Consider the following 17,999-nt stretch of genomic DNA (forward strand, 5'->3'; position numbering starts at 1 on the left):
CCGCTGGGCGACAACAACTAACTGCTTTGATTCTTTTCTTCATTCACCACGTTTACCACTTCCCTTTTACAGACCCATGACACAGTGATATTACCAAAAGATTTGTCATAGTTGAGCAGGCAGACTGCGCACCAGGAAATATGCATAAGGACAACGCTTTCGAGGCGAGGCTTTTGGTGACAATACGGTAATGAGATTGTCTCGTCAAATAAGTCAAGCCTTCGTAGGATTTGAGCAGTTTGAGCATTAAATGTACAACCAAACAGCTTATGTTGGCCTGTATATTTATTTTATTGTAATGGATTTGGCATGGAACAAAATATTCAGAAGAATAATTTTGAAAATCTTTTCAGTTACCTTTTTCCCCTACTTTTGTACAATTTAGTTACAGACTGTATTTGACTTAAGGTATTGGCTAAAGATTGAGTGAATTTAGATGTCTTCACAACTCTAAAATCAAATTTCAGTGTCTGATGTGCTCTGGCACCTATTTGTAGAGCTGCTAAAAATAGGCCCAGCCTGGAAACACATGCTTGTCTATGATAGGCAGTTGGAAAGTTTCTCTTCACAAGCTCAGACAGTCAGTGCAACACTCAGGGGGCACTTCATGGTGAGTTTAAAAAGGACTTATAAACTGCTGAAATTCAGGCTAAACTAATACTACATTATAAATGGTGTGTGTGACTGCTAACAGTTTGTAGTCTCCTAACCCATCCTATTTATAACCTGCCCTCAAGTAAGCGTTTGCATGAGTAAGGACAAGCACGGAGAGCTGTTTTTGACATTTGTGTGAGTGTGAAACCCTGATCCTGGCCTGTCTGTGTCTCTTCTAGGGCCTCTGCGGGAATAAAACAAAATTCAAGTGGCAAGGGCCCTTTCATTTCTTTGGATATATTTTTGTTATTTTTTTTTTTTGACAATGACGTCCAGAAGGCCTATGACTCGATCATATTCTGGCAATGGAAGATCGAGTAGCTTCGGCGAAGAAGATAGCAGCTCTTCTTCCAATGGCCGCAACACTTACCTGTCTAACGTTCGACCTGAAAACAGGTGAGAAACATGTTTCGAAATTATATGGTTCCCATGGATGTTTTGTAAAGTGTGAAATATTTCCAAAGGAGGGCAACAGAAACAGTGTTTATAGATTGGCAAAATATGAATAGAACTATATGTGGCTAACAAGTTCCTTTTATTTACCTCTTCTCTGAATAGCTTTTCAAGGTATTCTCACTACAGACCAACGAGGTAAACTCCATTTTGAGACCTTCCTCCCAACTAACATGTTAATGTTGAAAGCAGCTTACAGTGGTTTTGACAGAGTTACACCTTGGACTGACTTTGCTCTGTTTTGCCTGATGTCTCTGAGTTTTTCCTTTCACTCCCTTTAAGTGTACTACCACAGATTTCCATTAACCAGCCGTCCCTCTAATGGAGCCACTTGACAGTAGATGCACAGTGGGAGTGGAGCCGACTTTCTAACTGACTGTGTGTTTCTAGGAGCACCTTGTGCAGTGTCATGGCTCAACTGACCGAAGATGTGCAGCCCTCCTTCGAAACCACACTGAAATCCAAGGCCGTTTCTGAGAACTGTAATGTGAAGTTCACCTGTGTTGTGTCAGGTAGTATTTCATGTTCAAGTGATTCAGTCTGTGTAGGATTTCAAAAGCTACAGTATTGCAATAGCAATATCAGCAGAAACAATGTCAACATTGCATGAAAGAAATATGAAAAGGTACGTATTTAATTTGAGACCAGAGTTTAGTTATTTGTTAGTTATATGATTTTAAAGAAGTTATGTAGCCCTGGTTTTCTAATCCACAAATACCGTTATACATATTGATGTTTGTGTGTCTTCAGGATACCCAGCTCCTGAATTGAAATGGTACAAAGATGACATGGAGCTGGACCGTTACTGTGGTCTTCCAAAATATGAGATTGCACGCAATGGGAAAACTCATACTCTGCACATTTACAAGTGAGTCACACCAGTGTTCACAAAGATAATGTATTAAGGACAGGGAATAAATGAGCCGCTTACTGTTTGGGTTGGACTTGGGATCATAGCCAAATTTGATGTTCCTGTAATATCCCATTCTAATTAGCAACTAGCTTAGTTTTTGATATCACACTGTTTCCATTGATATTGTAACCTTCCTAGTTTAGAAGTAGGCCTAATATATGTATTTTTTTAAAATTTCTTTCTACTTAAGATGCACATTGGATGATGCCGCTATATACCAAGTGTCTGCAAGCAACAGTAAAGGAATTGTCTCCTGCTCGGGTGTTCTGGAGGTGGGCACCATGAGCGAGTACCAGATCCATCAGCGGTTCTTTGCCAAACTGAAGTCAAAAGCTGAGAAGAAGAAACAGGACCTGGAGGATTCCACCAAGAAAGACAAAGGGGACAAAGAAGCCAAAGAGACACCACATAAGAGCCCAGAGCGGCCTCCCAGAAAACGACCCATTCCACAACCAAAGCAGAGCCCAGAGGAAAATCTGGTGGCCGCTGCAGACAAAGACAGCCAAAACACAGTCCAAGAACCTGTCCCAGCCTCACCTGCAGCCCCTGAGATGAAGGACAACGAAGATGATTCGGTCAAAAAGAAAATCAAAATGACCAACGGCATGGACGGACAGACTGACCAGCCAAGCGCACCAAAGAGTGCAAGTGTTCGAAACAGTGTGACGAGCATCGGGGGGGACAACCATTACGATGGAGGCATGGGCTTAGCACAGTTTCTGGCTGAGACGCTTCAAGCTCAGGCAGCAGATGAGAAACAAGTCGCGAGTAAAGAAGAGACAGCTAAAGTTGTGGAAAGTACCAACGAGACGGCACATGAGGAGGACAGCAAGCAAAAGGAAGACGAGGAGATGGCACAAGACATGTTGCAGGTGAGATCAACACATTTTACATTGGGACTGTTGCGTGATTATGTCATAATTATACTTCTAGATCCAATGGAAGTCCAGCCTCATTCACTATGTTCATCTGGTGGTAGATTTTAACCTGTTAAAGTTGTATACATGTTTGTCAGCACTAAAACAATGTGTAGAAAGAGGTAAACACACTGATATTATTGAGCATATACAAGTTTGTCGCTTTATGACCACATTCTTAACACTGTGATTATAGATACATGACAACAGCAATAGTTTATGACAACAACAACAACAACAACAACAACAACAGTTCAAACAACAATATCTCATTCAAAAGTGATCTTTACACTAACAAGAACAGCATGGATCATATGTTAAGCAATTAAGGAGCAACAAACCAAAGCTTTTCAATGTCTGTTCTTTGTTTCTTCTCTCTAATTGTGTCACTAAAATCTGACATTTTGACATTTGTAGGTACAGGAAAGCTCAGCCCAAGAGATGAAAGAGGAAGACATAGAGAATTCACACCCAACACCACCCAGACCCCACAGCAAAGGCCTCAAGGAACATAAGGAGCACAAAGACCACAAGGAGCACAAAGACCATCACATCCCGGCTTCGCTGTCCTCCATGCTCCACTCGGTTAAGGACTTTATCTTTGGGAAGAACAAGAAGGATTCCCACGAGAACAGACAAAAAGATGTTTCGGACTCAGACCACAGCATACCAGCGCAAACTCCGCCATCGTTCTTTCTCCAATCGAAAAGCCAGTCTGAAACCAACATCAAAGACGATAATGGAACGTCTATGGAGGTTGCGCAGGTTCAAGAAGCTGCGTTGAAAAGGTCACACGTTGCAGAAGAGCCGAAGGATATCGCGGTGGAGAGCCCGGGTCACGGCACAGCGGGGGGCGGTGCTGACCAAGCCATGGAGGTGACGGCAGAGGAAACGCCATTGTCCACTCCCCAGCTCCTCGTTGAGGTATGGCCAGCTGCCCCACACTTGAGAGTTATATTTAGGGAGCATTTTTGACAAGATAGCGCAGGAGAAGAATGTTTAAGATGAATCCTAGTCATATGGCTGATTGCGCAATAGTTGGAGAGTGAAATGGCTCACTGTAATAATAAAAACAAGTAAATTGGAGGAAGTTCCTGGATATGTCAGATTCATTCTATTTTAATTCTGTTCAATTTTGTAAAGCCCAAATCACCAACAGCAGCCGCCTCGCAGGGCAACAGAAGCCTGGTTAAATAATAATCATAGGTCAATAATTAGAACAATCACAGGAAATAAGCAAATGGCTAACTGTCCCAGAGCCTCTTCTGTCCTTAGATCTGTCTCTCGCAAAGGAAAAATGACAAAACCCCAGTGAGAAACATACCGTATTTTCCAGACTATAAGTCGCACCTTTTTTCATAATTTTGAAAATATTTATACATTATATTATATTATATTTATACTTATATACTTCTACCTATACTCCAGAGTGACTTATATGTGATATTATTTGTTATTTTCACACTTGCAACCACATTTCCTACTCCAGTGCAACTTATACATGTTTTTCTTCTTTATTATGCTTTTTTTTGGCTGGTGCGACTTATAGTCTGAAAAATATAGTAGGTCATATTTGTACACACAACTCAATCAACCCAAGAGGTTTTTCTATTTCAAGTATTCATCCAGTTGTACCCAAGTCTGCTAAACGTTGAAATAATATGGTAACACGGTATGCATAATAAATCTGTGTTTCAGGGCAGACAATGAAATTAGTTTGACATTTACATAATCTGAAAATGTATATTGATGATCCAATATTGCTGAGGATCTGGTTATATGTATGATGAATTGAAAGAACTCCAGCTTTAAAAGTGACAGCGGCTTATCTCGTGCACATGTTTTTTATTTCGGAACATGTTGACCTCAACTTCTTCATGCGTGTAACGTGACTCTAGTTCCTTTCCACTGAAGAAGGAACTGTTAACATTACAATTTACATTTATTTGAATTAGAAGTTAAGGAAGTTGTTATACATTCACAGTCATTTTCTGTTGCTATATTTCTGAATCAGTGTACTGCCACCTTAACGTCACAACATCTGAGAAAGCGCATTTAGAATTTGTTAATGGACACATAAATAGCTTATACGGTTATTTGCTTTTTAACCTTCGTAACTTTTTAACTCAGGTGAAGAAGGGGCAGCATACCCCGAGACTTCTCTAACTAACAACGTGTCTGAGCCTTGATTTATGGTTTAATGGAAACCCGTAAACATTGAGACACCGGCACATGACACAAGCACAGCCTCCACAAATAGGATCCCATAAAACATGAATATATGTATTTCTACATTTTGAACATGTTTCTAAATTGGTTGTTTTAAAATTGGCCAACGTTCCACTTGTCAGGAGCCAGCATTCCTTCACTGGTACATTTATTTTATGTCTTTTATAATCGAAAATAACAATAACAAGAATCCACAACTGCTAAACCTGTTGAAAATGTATTATAAAAGACATTTATTTGAATTATAACCCATTCATTTGAATTATAACCCTGCTAGATTCTATTCTTTTTGTTGTCATATATTTTCCATACTTCCAAAAGAAAATAACAATTGTGATGTTTTCCATTTTTGATAAAACCCCCTAATTGACATTATCTTTTATCTTTTTGATTTTTAACTTGAGACACCACACAATCTACATATATTAGCAATTTGCCGAGGTCCTTATGAGTTGAACAACCTATAGAATGTCATGATGAGCTCATCTGAGACCCAAAAATACTTCAGTGGGAATGATTTATTTCAGTAACCACAACACTAGTCTGTCCTTCTGGTAATTTGTGTCAAAGGTCACCATGCCAGCACTGAGCTATACATATTGTGCAATAGATCGGGAGTCTGAGTAGTTATAGAGCGAATATGATTGGAACAGTTTTGTAACACGATTGCCCTGACCCCCGCAGAGGACACATCACTAGTTCTAACTTTGTCCTTCACTTCAGCAGAGGTCAAACGGCCGCTAACAACTTTCCAACAATCTGTAGCAGAGGAGAAATGACTGCTAAAACTTTTCTGATGAGAAAGTCTGTCAGAATCAGAAGTAATGTGTTATTTGAGTCTAAAAAATACTCAGAAAAGACGTCTGAAAGATATCCAAGATGGCGCTGCAGACAGGTTTTTTTTAGTCTTTATTATGATGTACTCAATGTCAACTCAGTGCAGTCTGTACAGTCAGTGCAGTGTTGATGTTGTTGTTTTGCCTGGAATGCTTCTCTATAGGGCATTAAACTTTATTATTTATTCAAGCACTATTTTATTTTGCTCAAAAATACCTTGAAAAACATGCTTAAACAAAAAACATTCGGACGTGAGCAGGAACAGCTCTCCACAGATCTGACTTGTAACTCGGCCTGGTGGCGTTCACTGCTTTTCTCCATGGCTACACTGTGGAACATTCAAGTAGGCAAAGCAATCACCGCTCCATGGAGACAAGCAGGTGGCGAACTTTCCAGAAAAGTTACACAGTGCACCTTTAACTCACGCCAGGGAATCCAAACCCTTTTCAATGCAAAGTAACTTCATGTATTACATTATGTTATTTGTCCAACCCTCAAAGTGGTTTTCGCTGCTCGAGACCAATAAGAGATTTAAGTGTTCTTTATACTACATTTAGATCTTACGTCAATTATTTTGAGCTGTAATTATTGACCACCTTCCCAAAGAACATAACTTGATTCACTCTCAACATTCAGTGCTGTTGTTTATTGTTGCTCAGGGGCCCGAGTGCCACCAATGTCCTCACCAATCATTTACAATCATTCATTCACACACTAAATTCACACTTAAACATGTGAAGTGTCAACATAACATAACAGCAGGATGAAATGGAAGGATTGGGATTCTGCCAAGCATCCCCTGTTATCCCGCTGTCATCTCATAATGTTGTTTGTACTTCAAAACATGTCTGGAGTAGTTTTGTTGTCGGATTCACTCGTGTCTATGACTTTAAGAGAATGTGTCGGATGGAAATGCTCAGGTTCAGCACTTTATGTAGATTTCGTAAACCAGGAAACGCTTCCTGTTTACAGTTCACACACTTTCTCTGGGTTTGTGCCAGTGATTTCTGCTCGAAATGCCTTCAGTAAAAACAATCTATCTGTTGCACTTGTTGCATGTAGTATGTTGGCTGCTAGTATGACAATTCAATATACAACTCTCCAATTCATTATTTTCACCAGAATGATTTTCTGTATTAAAAGACAGAAAAAAAGTAATAATAACTAATAACTATTCATTTCCGTAGCGGTGAAAGGGCAAAGAAAAAATAAATTTAAATTTAAATGTTGCAATGTTGACATTGTTTCTGCTGATATTGCTAATTTGCATATACATATATACCGTTACATGTACATATGCGTACCCATCCACACAGACACGCACGCACACACACGCACGCACACCCAAGCACACACATACACACACACGCACACACGCACGCACGCACACACGCACGCACACACACACACACACACACACGCACGCACGCACACACGCACGCACACACACACGCACGCACACACGCACGCACACACACACACACACACACGCACGCACGCACACACGCACGCACACACACACGCACACACACACGCACACACGCACGCACACACACATGCACACACGCACGCACACACACACGCACACACACACGCACGCACACACACATGCACACACGCACGCACACACACACGCACACACGCACGCACACACACACACACACACACGCACACACACACGCACGCACACACACACACGCACACACGCACGCACACACACACACACACACACACACACGCACACACACACGCACGCACACACACACACGCACACACGCACGCACACACACACACACACGCACACACACACGCACGCACACACACACGCACGCACACACACACACACGCACACACACACGCACGCACACACACACACGCACGCACACACGCACACACACACGCACACACACACACACACACGCACACACACACACGCACGCACACACGCACACACACACACGCACACACGCACACACACACGCACACACACACGCACACACACACGCACACACACACACGCACACACGCACGCACACACACACACGCACACACACACACGCACGGGCGCGCGCACACACGCACGCGCACACACGCGCGCACACACGCGCGCGCACACGCACGCACACACACACGCACGGGCGCACGGGCGCGCACACACACACACGCACACACACGCACGGGCGCGCACACACACGCACACGCACGCACACACGCGCGCACACACACACACAAATATACTTACGCATACACCTACACATCCATATATACGTAGATAATTACCTGCATACAAGAGACGTCAAGATTTTTGGGATAATCGTGACAATCCTAAAAAGACTTTTTAGATCCAAAATAGTTAAATAAATAGACCCAAAAGGCTGTTTCCATCACATCCCTTCAGAAATGTCAGTGCCTCAAAGCCGTCACAAACCCGAGGAACAGCAACACGCCAGACCACGGCAAACATTTACTGTCAAAATGGTGCAGTTTTACTGGAGTGATTTAAGTCCTAAAGAACCATTTATTTTGGATGAATCTGCATTTAGTATTTATTGTTTCAGTTTGTGCTTGAAGGCACGTTTTTTTCCCCCATTGCTCCAGTGAGATGTCTGTTTTTAAAGCTTTCTTTCTTGTTTTAATTTTTTGTTTTGTATTGTTTTCTTCCAGTCAATTGTCAGAATCTCTCCATTTTCTCTCGTAGACGGTGGGGAAAGATGACCAGCGACTTAACCGTTCGGACATGAAGCAAGATGACAGTAGTTTGGCTATTCCGGTACATCCTACAAAAGACTCCTGCGCTCCTCCTGAACAGCCCACAGTGCACACTCAGCCGGGTGCAGAGCCGCCCTGCCCTCCCCTCTTTCATCGCCGTCACACTCAGGTCACATGTGAAGACAGCACTGACATTTCACCCCAACGCGAAGAGACGAGAGACCACAATCCCCAAACTAAGAAGAACACACTCCACAGCACAAGTGATTTAACCTCGACACGACAGGAGGATAAAAAAGCACTGTGTCAATCAAGTCAGGAGCTTCCTGTCAGACAAGTGGAACGCAAACAAAGTGTAGAACAAGAGCCATTGTTTAACTCTAACGTTCAGGAAAAGCACGTAGAAAGTCCCACTCTTGTCGACAGTAAACCAAGCAAACAGTGTCTGTCAGTTATCAATAAAGAATCAAATAAGTGGAACATGTCTGAAAGTGCAAGTAAAGTACAAGAAAAGCAAACCAATGAGAATCGTGAAGCGATAAAAGAGATTAAAATTCCCATGGAAAATATTCCTCTTATCCAAATATCTACAATAGAAGAGGATGTTGCATTTGCTGAGAGGGTTGAAGACAATAATGTATGTTTACCAGCACCCGCACCCCTCTTGACTGGCATTCAACATGAAATGGAAACAATTTCAGAATTTCAAATACGTGCTACAGAAAATATTCCAGAAATCCAAGCTGTTGTTCCAGTCATATGTATAGAAGATGAGAATCGCACTCTAACAATAGAAGTATCACAGCCAGAGGTCAAATATTGTCCTACACCAATGCCTCTTTTACCACAAGAAAAGGAGTCAAGCATTTCACACAAGGAGTTTAATAATTGGCCACATATTATCATCCAAAATGATTGTGTATCGGATTTTTGCATGGAGAATGATATGGAGAAAGCAGATGAGCATTCCCAGGCCCATTATCCAATTCCTATCATAAATGTGTCATGTATCGAACATGCCTCTGATGTGAGCCCCTCTTCAGATGCCGCAGCATTGCCAATGTTTGTGACCCCGCCCGTCATGGAAACGACCGATCGCAGAGACACAACTGAGCAGAAAAAGATAACTGAACCCAGAGGAACGACTGAACCCAGAGGAACGATCAAACACAGAGGAAAGACTGAACCCAGAGGAACGACTGAACCCAGAGGAACGATCAAACACAGAGGAACGACTGAACCCAGAGGAACGACTGAACCCAGAGGAATGACTGAACCCAGAGGAACGACTGAACCCAGAGGAACGACTGAACCCAGAGGAATGACTGAACCCAGAGGAACGACTGAACTCAGAGGAACGACTGAACCCAGAGGAACGACTGAACCCAGAGGAACGACTGAACTTAGAGGAACGACTGAACCCAGAGAAACGACCGAACCCAGAGAAACGACTGAACTTAGAGGAACGACTGAACCCAGAGGAACGACTGAACTCGGAGGAACGACTGAACCCAGAGGAACGACTGAACCCAGAGGAACAATAGAACCCAGAGGAACGACTGAACTTAGAGGAACGACTGAACCCAGAGGAACGACTGAACCCAGAGGAACGACTGAACCCAGAGGAACGACTGAACCCAGAGGAACAATAGAACCCAGAGGAACGACTGAACCCAGAGGAACGACTGAACCCAGAGGAACGACTGAACCCAGAGGAACAATAGAACCCAGAGGAACGACTGAACCCAGAGGAACAATAGAACCCAGAGGAACAATAGAACCCAGAGGAACGACTGAACTTAGAGGAACGACTGAACCCAGAGGAACGACTGAACCCAGAGGAACAATAGAACCCAGAGGAACGACTGAACTTAGAGGAACGACTGAACCCAGAGGAACGACTGAACCCAGAGGAACAATAGAACCCAGAGGAACGACTGAACCCAGAGGAACAATAGAACCCAGAGGAACGACTGAACTTAGAGGAACGACTGAACCCAGAGGAACGACTGAACCCAGAGGAACAATAGAACCCAGAGGAACGACTGAACCCAGAGGAACAATAGAACCCAGAGGAACAATAGAACCCAGAGGAACGACTGAACCCAGAGGAACAATAGAACCCAGAGAGACGACTGTGCCTGAGCACAGAGACACACTGGCACACATAGAAACAACAGAGCACAGGGAAATGCGTGTGACTAACCAAATGGCAGACATGGCTGGGCTTGGAGAAACTCAAAAGAAACACAAAGAAACATTTGATAACAGAGTAACACCTGAACAACGAGAAATGACCGAGTCAAAAGCCACACCAGTGACTGAGGAGAGAGAACCTGAAGCAGTCTCACAGGAGGAAACAAAACAAAACAGCGAAAAGCAGACTCAAGATGATCTGGGAGAACAGAATGTGGTTGAAAACAAGCTTCCAGTGGCATGTGACACACCAAAAACCGATGTAAATGTGTCTCTAAGTAAAACGGTGGAAGCCAGCATAGAGAGTGAAATCACTCAGTCCCTGAAAGAGGCTCGGATAGAGAGCTTTATGTCTGTGGAGAGACTGAGCTTTAAGCCCCCGCTCTACCCATCTCTGAGTCCAGCCAGTCTGCGAAAGTTCATGTCCAAAGCCTCTGGTGAAGCTGACACAGCATTAGACAGACAGAGTGACAAAGCCGAGGATTCTCTGAGTGGAGGCTCCACTCCCACATCTTCTCTGTCCTGTGAAAGTAGCCCCCGCCTCAAACGCCGCGACAGCCTCTCCCTCATCCGCTCGGCCACCCCTGAGGAGTTGGCCTCAGGGGCCAGGCGCAAGATCTTCATCCCAAAAACCAAAGAGGACAGTGAAGACAGCAATAATAAGAAGGACAGCCCTTACATGTCTCCAGGACAAGCTCGGCGTGCAGCCTTTCTGCAGCCTCCCAGTGGGCCAAACACACCCCCAGTTGAGAGACGCTCACCGCTCCTCAATCGCAGGAAGGCCACTCTGGAAGTGCCTAAAGTGGTGGAAGAAATACCTGTACCCGAAGAAAAAAGCCCCAAACTCGAGGATAAATCTGGAGATAAGAAGCCAGATCCACTAAAAGGTAAAATGGGTTTGTGAATATAAGTTAAACAATACATTTCATTTTGCTGTAATGTCTGTGGCACAAATTGTCAAATTGTTTGCTCCTGTGCTGTGTGCAGCTCCTCAGGTGATCCGAAAGATCCGAGGCGAGCCTTTCCCTGATGCCTCCGGACACCTTAAGCTCTGGTGCCAGTTCTTCAACGTTCTGAGCGACTCCAACATCAAGTGGTACAAGGAAGAGCAAGAGCTACTGGAAGTGCAGAAAAGGTATGTGAAATAAAAGTACCTATGCTTCAACACGGATCAAGATGATACAGATTAGTATACATTTTTTTGGTGAACATTCAGTTTATTTAAATATGCTCTAAGCTGTTTTTCTCATACATACATAGTGTGTTCTGCTTTCCAGAAATATTTTCTGGAAACGGAAGTTACACAAGCAAGATACAAAATAGAACATTTCCTTTTTTAACCAAATTATCAAAGCTCAATATAAACACATTCTAATGTCTGAGCTAAGGTATTTTTTTCAAATGGTGAACAATTATGTATTAATTAGGCCCGAGCGCCACAAGCTGGCGAGAGGCCTATTAATCTCGTAAGGCCGTGCGAAGCACGGCTGCGAAAGTGCGCACGTAGTGCGCACAAAATCGAGCGCGAAGCGCTCGCCCACTTCCAAACACTCACTAACGCACTCCTCCACTCATGCACGCCCCGTGCATACTAATTAGTTGTAGGAAAATGGAACATTACCGTTGTAAACGGGCGAAGCCCGTGCAAAAGTTCGCACTAAACGAGCACTTTACATTGGGATGACGACCGCGAAGCGGTCGTCATCCCCATATAAAGCACTCATTTGCGCTAAGTAGCTCACGAATACGTTCCCCATCTCTTGCATGTTCCGTGCATATAAGCATGTAAGGCAAAAATTGAACATTATTACTGTATAGAGGGCCAAAAACACAAAGTGGGCGGAGCCCACTCAAAATTATCGAAAGTACCCGTCAGTGACCAGGGACCCACACCATGAGGTAGGAAAGCGCTTTCCGAAAATGTATAGTTTATGATATTTGAAAAATGGGAAACATTGTTTTCGCATCGGAATATTATTCTTTCTTTCTTTCTTCTTCTTCTCGGGACCAACCCCCCTATTTTTCACCCAGTGAACATTGACGAAAAGTCACAAAAATTTGCACGCCTCTAAAAATCGTGCCTCTCTACATTCTGGCTATTTCCCTTTTCTAAAATTAAAAAAATTGGCGCGTCAGCGCCCCCAAATGTACCAAAAATGCATTGAGAGATGGGAAATGACCCAAAAAAAATCTGATCGTAGAATCATGAAATTTGGCGCAGAGGTAGATGGTGACAAGAGAAGTAAAAAATATTATTACGGCAACGCCGTCCGCCCAACCAAATGTCGGCCATATTGCTTCAAAAATGGCTAAACATGACTTCGGAGTTTTTCCAAACGTCGTACTTTTACGAACTCCTCCCAGGGCGTTGGCCCTAAAAAGCTGAAATTTGGTGAAAATGCTACTGAGGAGTGGGACATCAAAAGTTATCCAAATTACATTGATACCTCTCACGGTCTCTGTGCGGCGAAGCCGCAAACTGTAGCTAGAATTTCAGAAATCTCCCATATTTAAAATTTCTGCCGTTTGCGCAGATAAAGTCCGAATTGCGTCAAATTAGAATCAGTTGTTAAACTCTTTGCCCTAAACCTACTTGAAGTGAAATAAATTCATTTGGCGCCACAGCGCCCCCTACAGATTTTATATGGAGGTTAAATGTTTAGTTTTGCGAAATTATATGAAATTTGACACACAACTCAATTTTGGCATCCCCATCAAAAAAGTCAATGAGACCCATGTCATAATTGTTATGGCGTTGCCGTAACGATGACCGAAACCTTTCATGTTATTCCAATGGGGAAATCGCCAGAACATGTTTACACTTTAGACTTTCACGAACTCCTCCCAGGGCGTCAGCCCTATTAACCTGAAATTTGGTGAGACTCATCTTCAAGACCATCAAAAGTTATCCACATTTTCATTCAAAGAGTCACGGTGTCTGTGCGGCAAAGCCGCACATTTTGCCAAGAATTCAAAATAAAATTGCTTTTTGATGGTAAAACAAAGGGGAGAAGATGTGACAGCGTCACAGATTCAGCAGTAGGCGTAATAAAAGGACAATTGGGGCGCGTTAGCGCCCCCTCCTCTTGCGGCGTGGCGGCGGTGTGGCGGCGGCGTGGCGGCGGCGTGGCGAGGGCCGATCATTGCCGCTTGCGGCTATATTTATATATTAGTTTCATAGCAAATACATTAAAAAATACACGTACAAAATAAGTTTTTTTTTAGCCACGAAGCAAAGTCCATTACACTGATGGACATACACTTTTAAATCTCCAGATTTACAAGTGTAACAAGTAGTTTTGCCTTTAATCTCTATTAATCACTACAGGGCATTAGAGACTTGTATGTGGTATTATGGCCAGGAATACTTTTACAGTAGGTTATGACACACTTTCACTTAGGAGAGCTGGAAATAGCGTGGCATGTCTGACAGTGACCTCTTGTGGCTGAAACCTGTGGTGTCCTGCTCCTCTGCAGTGGAGGAGATGAGAGTCAAGTGGCACTGGCCATTGTTCTGGCCTCCAGCCTGGACTGTGGTGTTTACGGCTGCACCATAAAGAATGAATATGGGAGTGACACCACTGACTTTCTGCTTAGTGAAGACGGTAAGTGTGCATGAGAAATAAGCCTATGCTAAAACACATTTGTGGTTTAAATGGTGGCTTTATATTTGTTTCTTTTCTTAGTCATGGCAGAGATTCTGCTTAAAGACGACTTGCAAGGTACAAGTATTGTTTTTAATTTATATTGACCATATTGGTTACATATTTTTTCTTCCTGGTTTAAAATGACACAAGAATAGTTCCATAATTGTCACCAATTGATTGCCATGAACGACACACACTGGGACATAAAGCTTGCCTAATTTGCACTATGGTAATTATGTTATAAACACAAATCTGTGTCAACACCTTGATTTTTTAAAATTAATGTTTCAAAATGTTTTCCATCCCTCCATCTTCTTCTGCTTATCCGGGGCCAGGTCGTGGGGGCAGCAGTCTAAGCAAGGACTCCCGGACTTCAGTCACCAAGACACTTCATCCAGCTCCTCCGGGGTTTTCTCAAGGCGTTCCCAGGCCAGCCGAGAGACACATTCTCATTTGGGAGGTGTTCTGTACATGAGGGCCCGGGGATGACCCAGGACATGCTGGAGGGACTAAAACACACATACATTGTCTTTGGGGGTTAGGGATGGAACAAACAATACCTTTATAATATTTCATCTATTTTGTGTTCTTCAGTGGGAGAGGAGATAGAGATGACACCGCTGGTGTTCAACAGAGGCCTGGGGGACTCCGGCACCTGGGGAGGGAAGTTCTTTGGTCGGATCATGACTGAGACGGTGCACCTGGGAGCAGGCTGGACACACAAAACCAGCAGAGTGAAGGTCATCTATGGCCTTGAGCCCATCTTTGAGTCCGGAACTTTCTGCATTATGAAGATCAAAAACCCCATACCCTATGGGACCAAACTGGAGAGCAACTTAGCTGAGAGAAACCAGGAAATCACAAAACAAGTAAGAAGGAATGAATTAGGAATGTGAAGTACCGGTATGCTAATCTTCCAACACACTTCACCAAGATCATTGCTAGTGAGCTGGAAATGGGGCTCGGTGCTGCACGGGTCAAATACAACATTAACATCAATATTAATATCAAGGTTCATTTATAAAGCACACTTACAACATGGTGCGGGCAGGAACATTCCCGAAAATAACAGGGAGCCAGACCATTTAGAGACTTAAAAACCATGAGCAACATTGTCGGTGTAATCCCTCATTCGTCCAGGCGTGTTCCATAGTAGAGAGTCCAGATGACTACAACTGAAGCTTTTTCTACCATGAGCAACATTTTAAATTGGATTCTCCGGATAACTGAAAGCCAGTGCAGTGATGCCAGGACTGGAGTAATGTGTTGGTGACGCCTTGATGAATCACCAAAAATAAAGATTAAGAGTCTTTAATGTGTCTGAGGCAGTGAATCAGGGGCTCAAATGGTGAGATATTTGACTGCAGGGGAATGTATAAACGTGGAAGTCTACACATACAAATTACCTGAGGCAGAAATATCGATTTTTTTTAAATGGCATCATAAAATTGTACTATGTCTGACCAGTTGTGCAATAGTTGTATGCTTTCTTTGTGTCCACAGGAGTGTAAAGTCCAGAACATGATTCGGGAATACTGCAAAATCTTCACAGCCGAGGCTCGGGTCAATGATAACTTTGGATGTACACCAGAGTAAGAAGCATGAACAAGCCTGGACATTGAAGAAATGTCTGTATGTCATTGTTCTGTGTGACTTTGGCAGAGTGGTTTCTCAGTATCTCATGTACCGGCCTGCAAACTCTGTGCCGTACGCCACAGTGGAGCCAGAGCTGCAGGGACCCTTCCAGACCTACTGCTGGGCGGACGCTGCGGGCAAGCTGAACTCAAAGGGTGTTTCTGAGGTGGAACAGAAGTGCTGTACTTTCCAACACTGGCTCTACGAGTGGACTCACAGCAACCTCCTGCCCACTCGACTAGAAGGTACGACACCACGCTCACCCTGGTTATGTGTCAAAACACTTGGGTAAGCGTCATTTCACGAATCACACGGAATGGAAGAGGTGTTTTGCTTATGCTGGCAATAGTTTTCTTGTATGACTCTTGAAAGTGAATTTCAATTTACCTCCTCCTCTGTATTCTCTTGGCAGGTGTTGATTTTAAACTTACCAACGTCAGAGTTGTGACCAAGTCCAAAGGGTTAGTATTTACAGCCCAACAACATACGACTTTCTGCTGTCTTGATTACACTCTTTGAATTGTGCCTTTCAGATACCAGGGTCTGTCAGAGCACGGCTCTCCAGAAGTGTTCGACCAGTTCCTCACTCACCATCAGTGCAGCTACTACTGTGGACTGATGGGTCTGCGGCCCCTCAAATCTATGGACAGTCTTCAGCCGCCCAGTAAGATGAAGGGATCCAGAAGTCCGCTGCTCAACCGCAAAATGAGTGTAGGGTCCGGAAGTCCACATATGCAGAAGAAAGCCTCACTCAGCCCACATTCACAGAGAAAAGCTGGAACGAGCCCCAAGGTGCCCAGAAAAGGTCAGGAGGCAGAGGACAATAACTCCACAGGTAAAGGCAGGGCTGTAGATAGCAGGTAGGGGAAGCTAGGCCGCAACTGGCACATTTCTAGTTCAAATGATGTTTTTTTTTTTTATATCTAGCATTTATGATCATGTTAAACACAAGGATGAGAAGAGAAGACAAAATTATGAAAATTTTGAGCACGAGGATGAGAAGACACTGAACCATTTTGTTAAAAACATACTGTGAACGTAAGATTTGTCTTATGCATTATGGCAGAAGTAGGCAGCTGTCTTAGACTGATGCCTGACTGTAGCATGTTTTTTTTTTCTGTGAAAAGCCTCACAGTATTATCTCATATGGAACGAGAAAAAAGAAACGTCTCTTATGCGCCTTAGCGCAGTGTGAAGTGACCACAATATGGAGCTGATGAGATCACATGTGGAGCAGCTTGTTCCTTGAACTGTGGCAGTCAAACACAAGCTTAGGATGTATTTATTTAAGGGGAGGTGTCAAAACAGTGACTGGAAACAAAGGCTCCAAACAGAAGTACCCCAATACTGGGTTAATGACAAAACAAATGTGTAAACTATTGTAACTCACTGATATTCTTTTGAACACTGTTACCTTGTGTCTCACAATTCACATGCTTTTTTAGACTTTGGAAGGAGCTGATGATGCCAGTATTGTGTAATGTGTAGCCAAGGAAGAGAAGATGTGTTGGAGACTTAGGTTGCGTTTGAGCCCAGTTTAGTCCTGATCTAGATATGGTTTGTGCCTCTTCTAGTCTTGGTTTAGTCCTGATCCAGACTTCATGTGGGACTTTCTAGTCTGGGTTTAGTCCTGATCTAGACTTCATGTGGGACTTTCTAGTCTTGGTTTAGTCCTGATCTAGTCCCATACTTTGTCTCAGTTTATTTTGCGGTTGTGTGTGTGCAAGTGCACCCTTATTGTACATGAATGTGTGAATGAGTGACACGTACATTTTTTGTAATAAAAGTGACATTTCTTTAATGCAGGAG

General features: G+C 43.4%; 1 protein-coding gene across 4 annotated transcripts; it reads left to right on the forward strand.

Annotated features, from left to right (window-relative positions):
- Positions 1-539: 539 nt before the first annotated feature.
- alpk3a (alpha-kinase 3a) lies at positions 540-17,991 on the forward strand. Of its 4 annotated transcripts, XM_072435764.1 has the most exons (17): positions 540-610; positions 834-1,050; positions 1,213-1,245; positions 1,498-1,619; positions 1,858-1,975; positions 2,211-2,892; positions 3,355-3,861; positions 8,702-11,795; positions 11,896-12,043; positions 14,386-14,513; positions 14,595-14,630; positions 15,150-15,424; positions 16,059-16,147; positions 16,218-16,435; positions 16,603-16,651; positions 16,724-17,050; positions 17,118-17,991. In XM_072435764.1, exons 2-17 carry the CDS (start codon positions 920-922, stop codon positions 17,224-17,226), a joined length of 6,066 nt encoding a protein of 2,021 aa, XP_072291865.1. In that variant the 5' UTR covers positions 540-610; positions 834-919; the 3' UTR covers positions 17,227-17,991. The 4 variants fall into 4 exon arrangements, 2 of the variants coding, with proteins under 2 accessions (XP_072291865.1, XP_072291867.1); XR_011924532.1 differs by lacking the exons at positions 540-610; positions 15,150-15,424; positions 16,059-16,147; ... (2 more) ...; positions 16,724-17,050; positions 17,118-17,991 and adding exons at positions 14,706-14,784; positions 14,904-15,142 and having other exon boundaries at positions 798-1,050; XR_011924533.1 differs by lacking the exons at positions 540-610; positions 15,150-15,424; positions 16,059-16,147; ... (2 more) ...; positions 16,724-17,050; positions 17,118-17,991 and adding exons at positions 14,706-14,784; positions 14,907-15,142 and having other exon boundaries at positions 798-1,050.
- The last annotated feature ends 8 nt before the right edge of the window (positions 17,992-17,999 follow it).

The sequence above is a fragment of the Eucyclogobius newberryi genome, unplaced genomic scaffold (genome assembly GCF_026437365.1).
Source record: "Eucyclogobius newberryi isolate DKJ021-1_F unplaced genomic scaffold, fEucNew1.0.hap1 SCAF_7, whole genome shotgun sequence".
In the NCBI taxonomy this organism is placed as follows: Eukaryota; Metazoa; Chordata; class Actinopteri; order Gobiiformes; family Gobiidae; genus Eucyclogobius; species Eucyclogobius newberryi.

Excerpts from the sequence above, each read along its gene's own strand:
- alpk3a (XM_072435764.1), top strand. The coding sequence starts at position 920 with ATGACGTCCAGAAGGCCTATGACTCGATCATATTCTGGCAATGGAAGA. Across the intron at positions 1,246-1,497 it reads TCTCACTACAGACCAACGAG|GAGCACCTTGTGCAGTGTCA; the intron begins GTAAACTCCATT and ends GTGTGTTTCTAG. Across the intron at positions 16,436-16,602 it reads CCTGCCCACTCGACTAGAAG|GTGTTGATTTTAAACTTACC; the intron begins GTACGACACCAC and ends TTCTCTTGGCAG.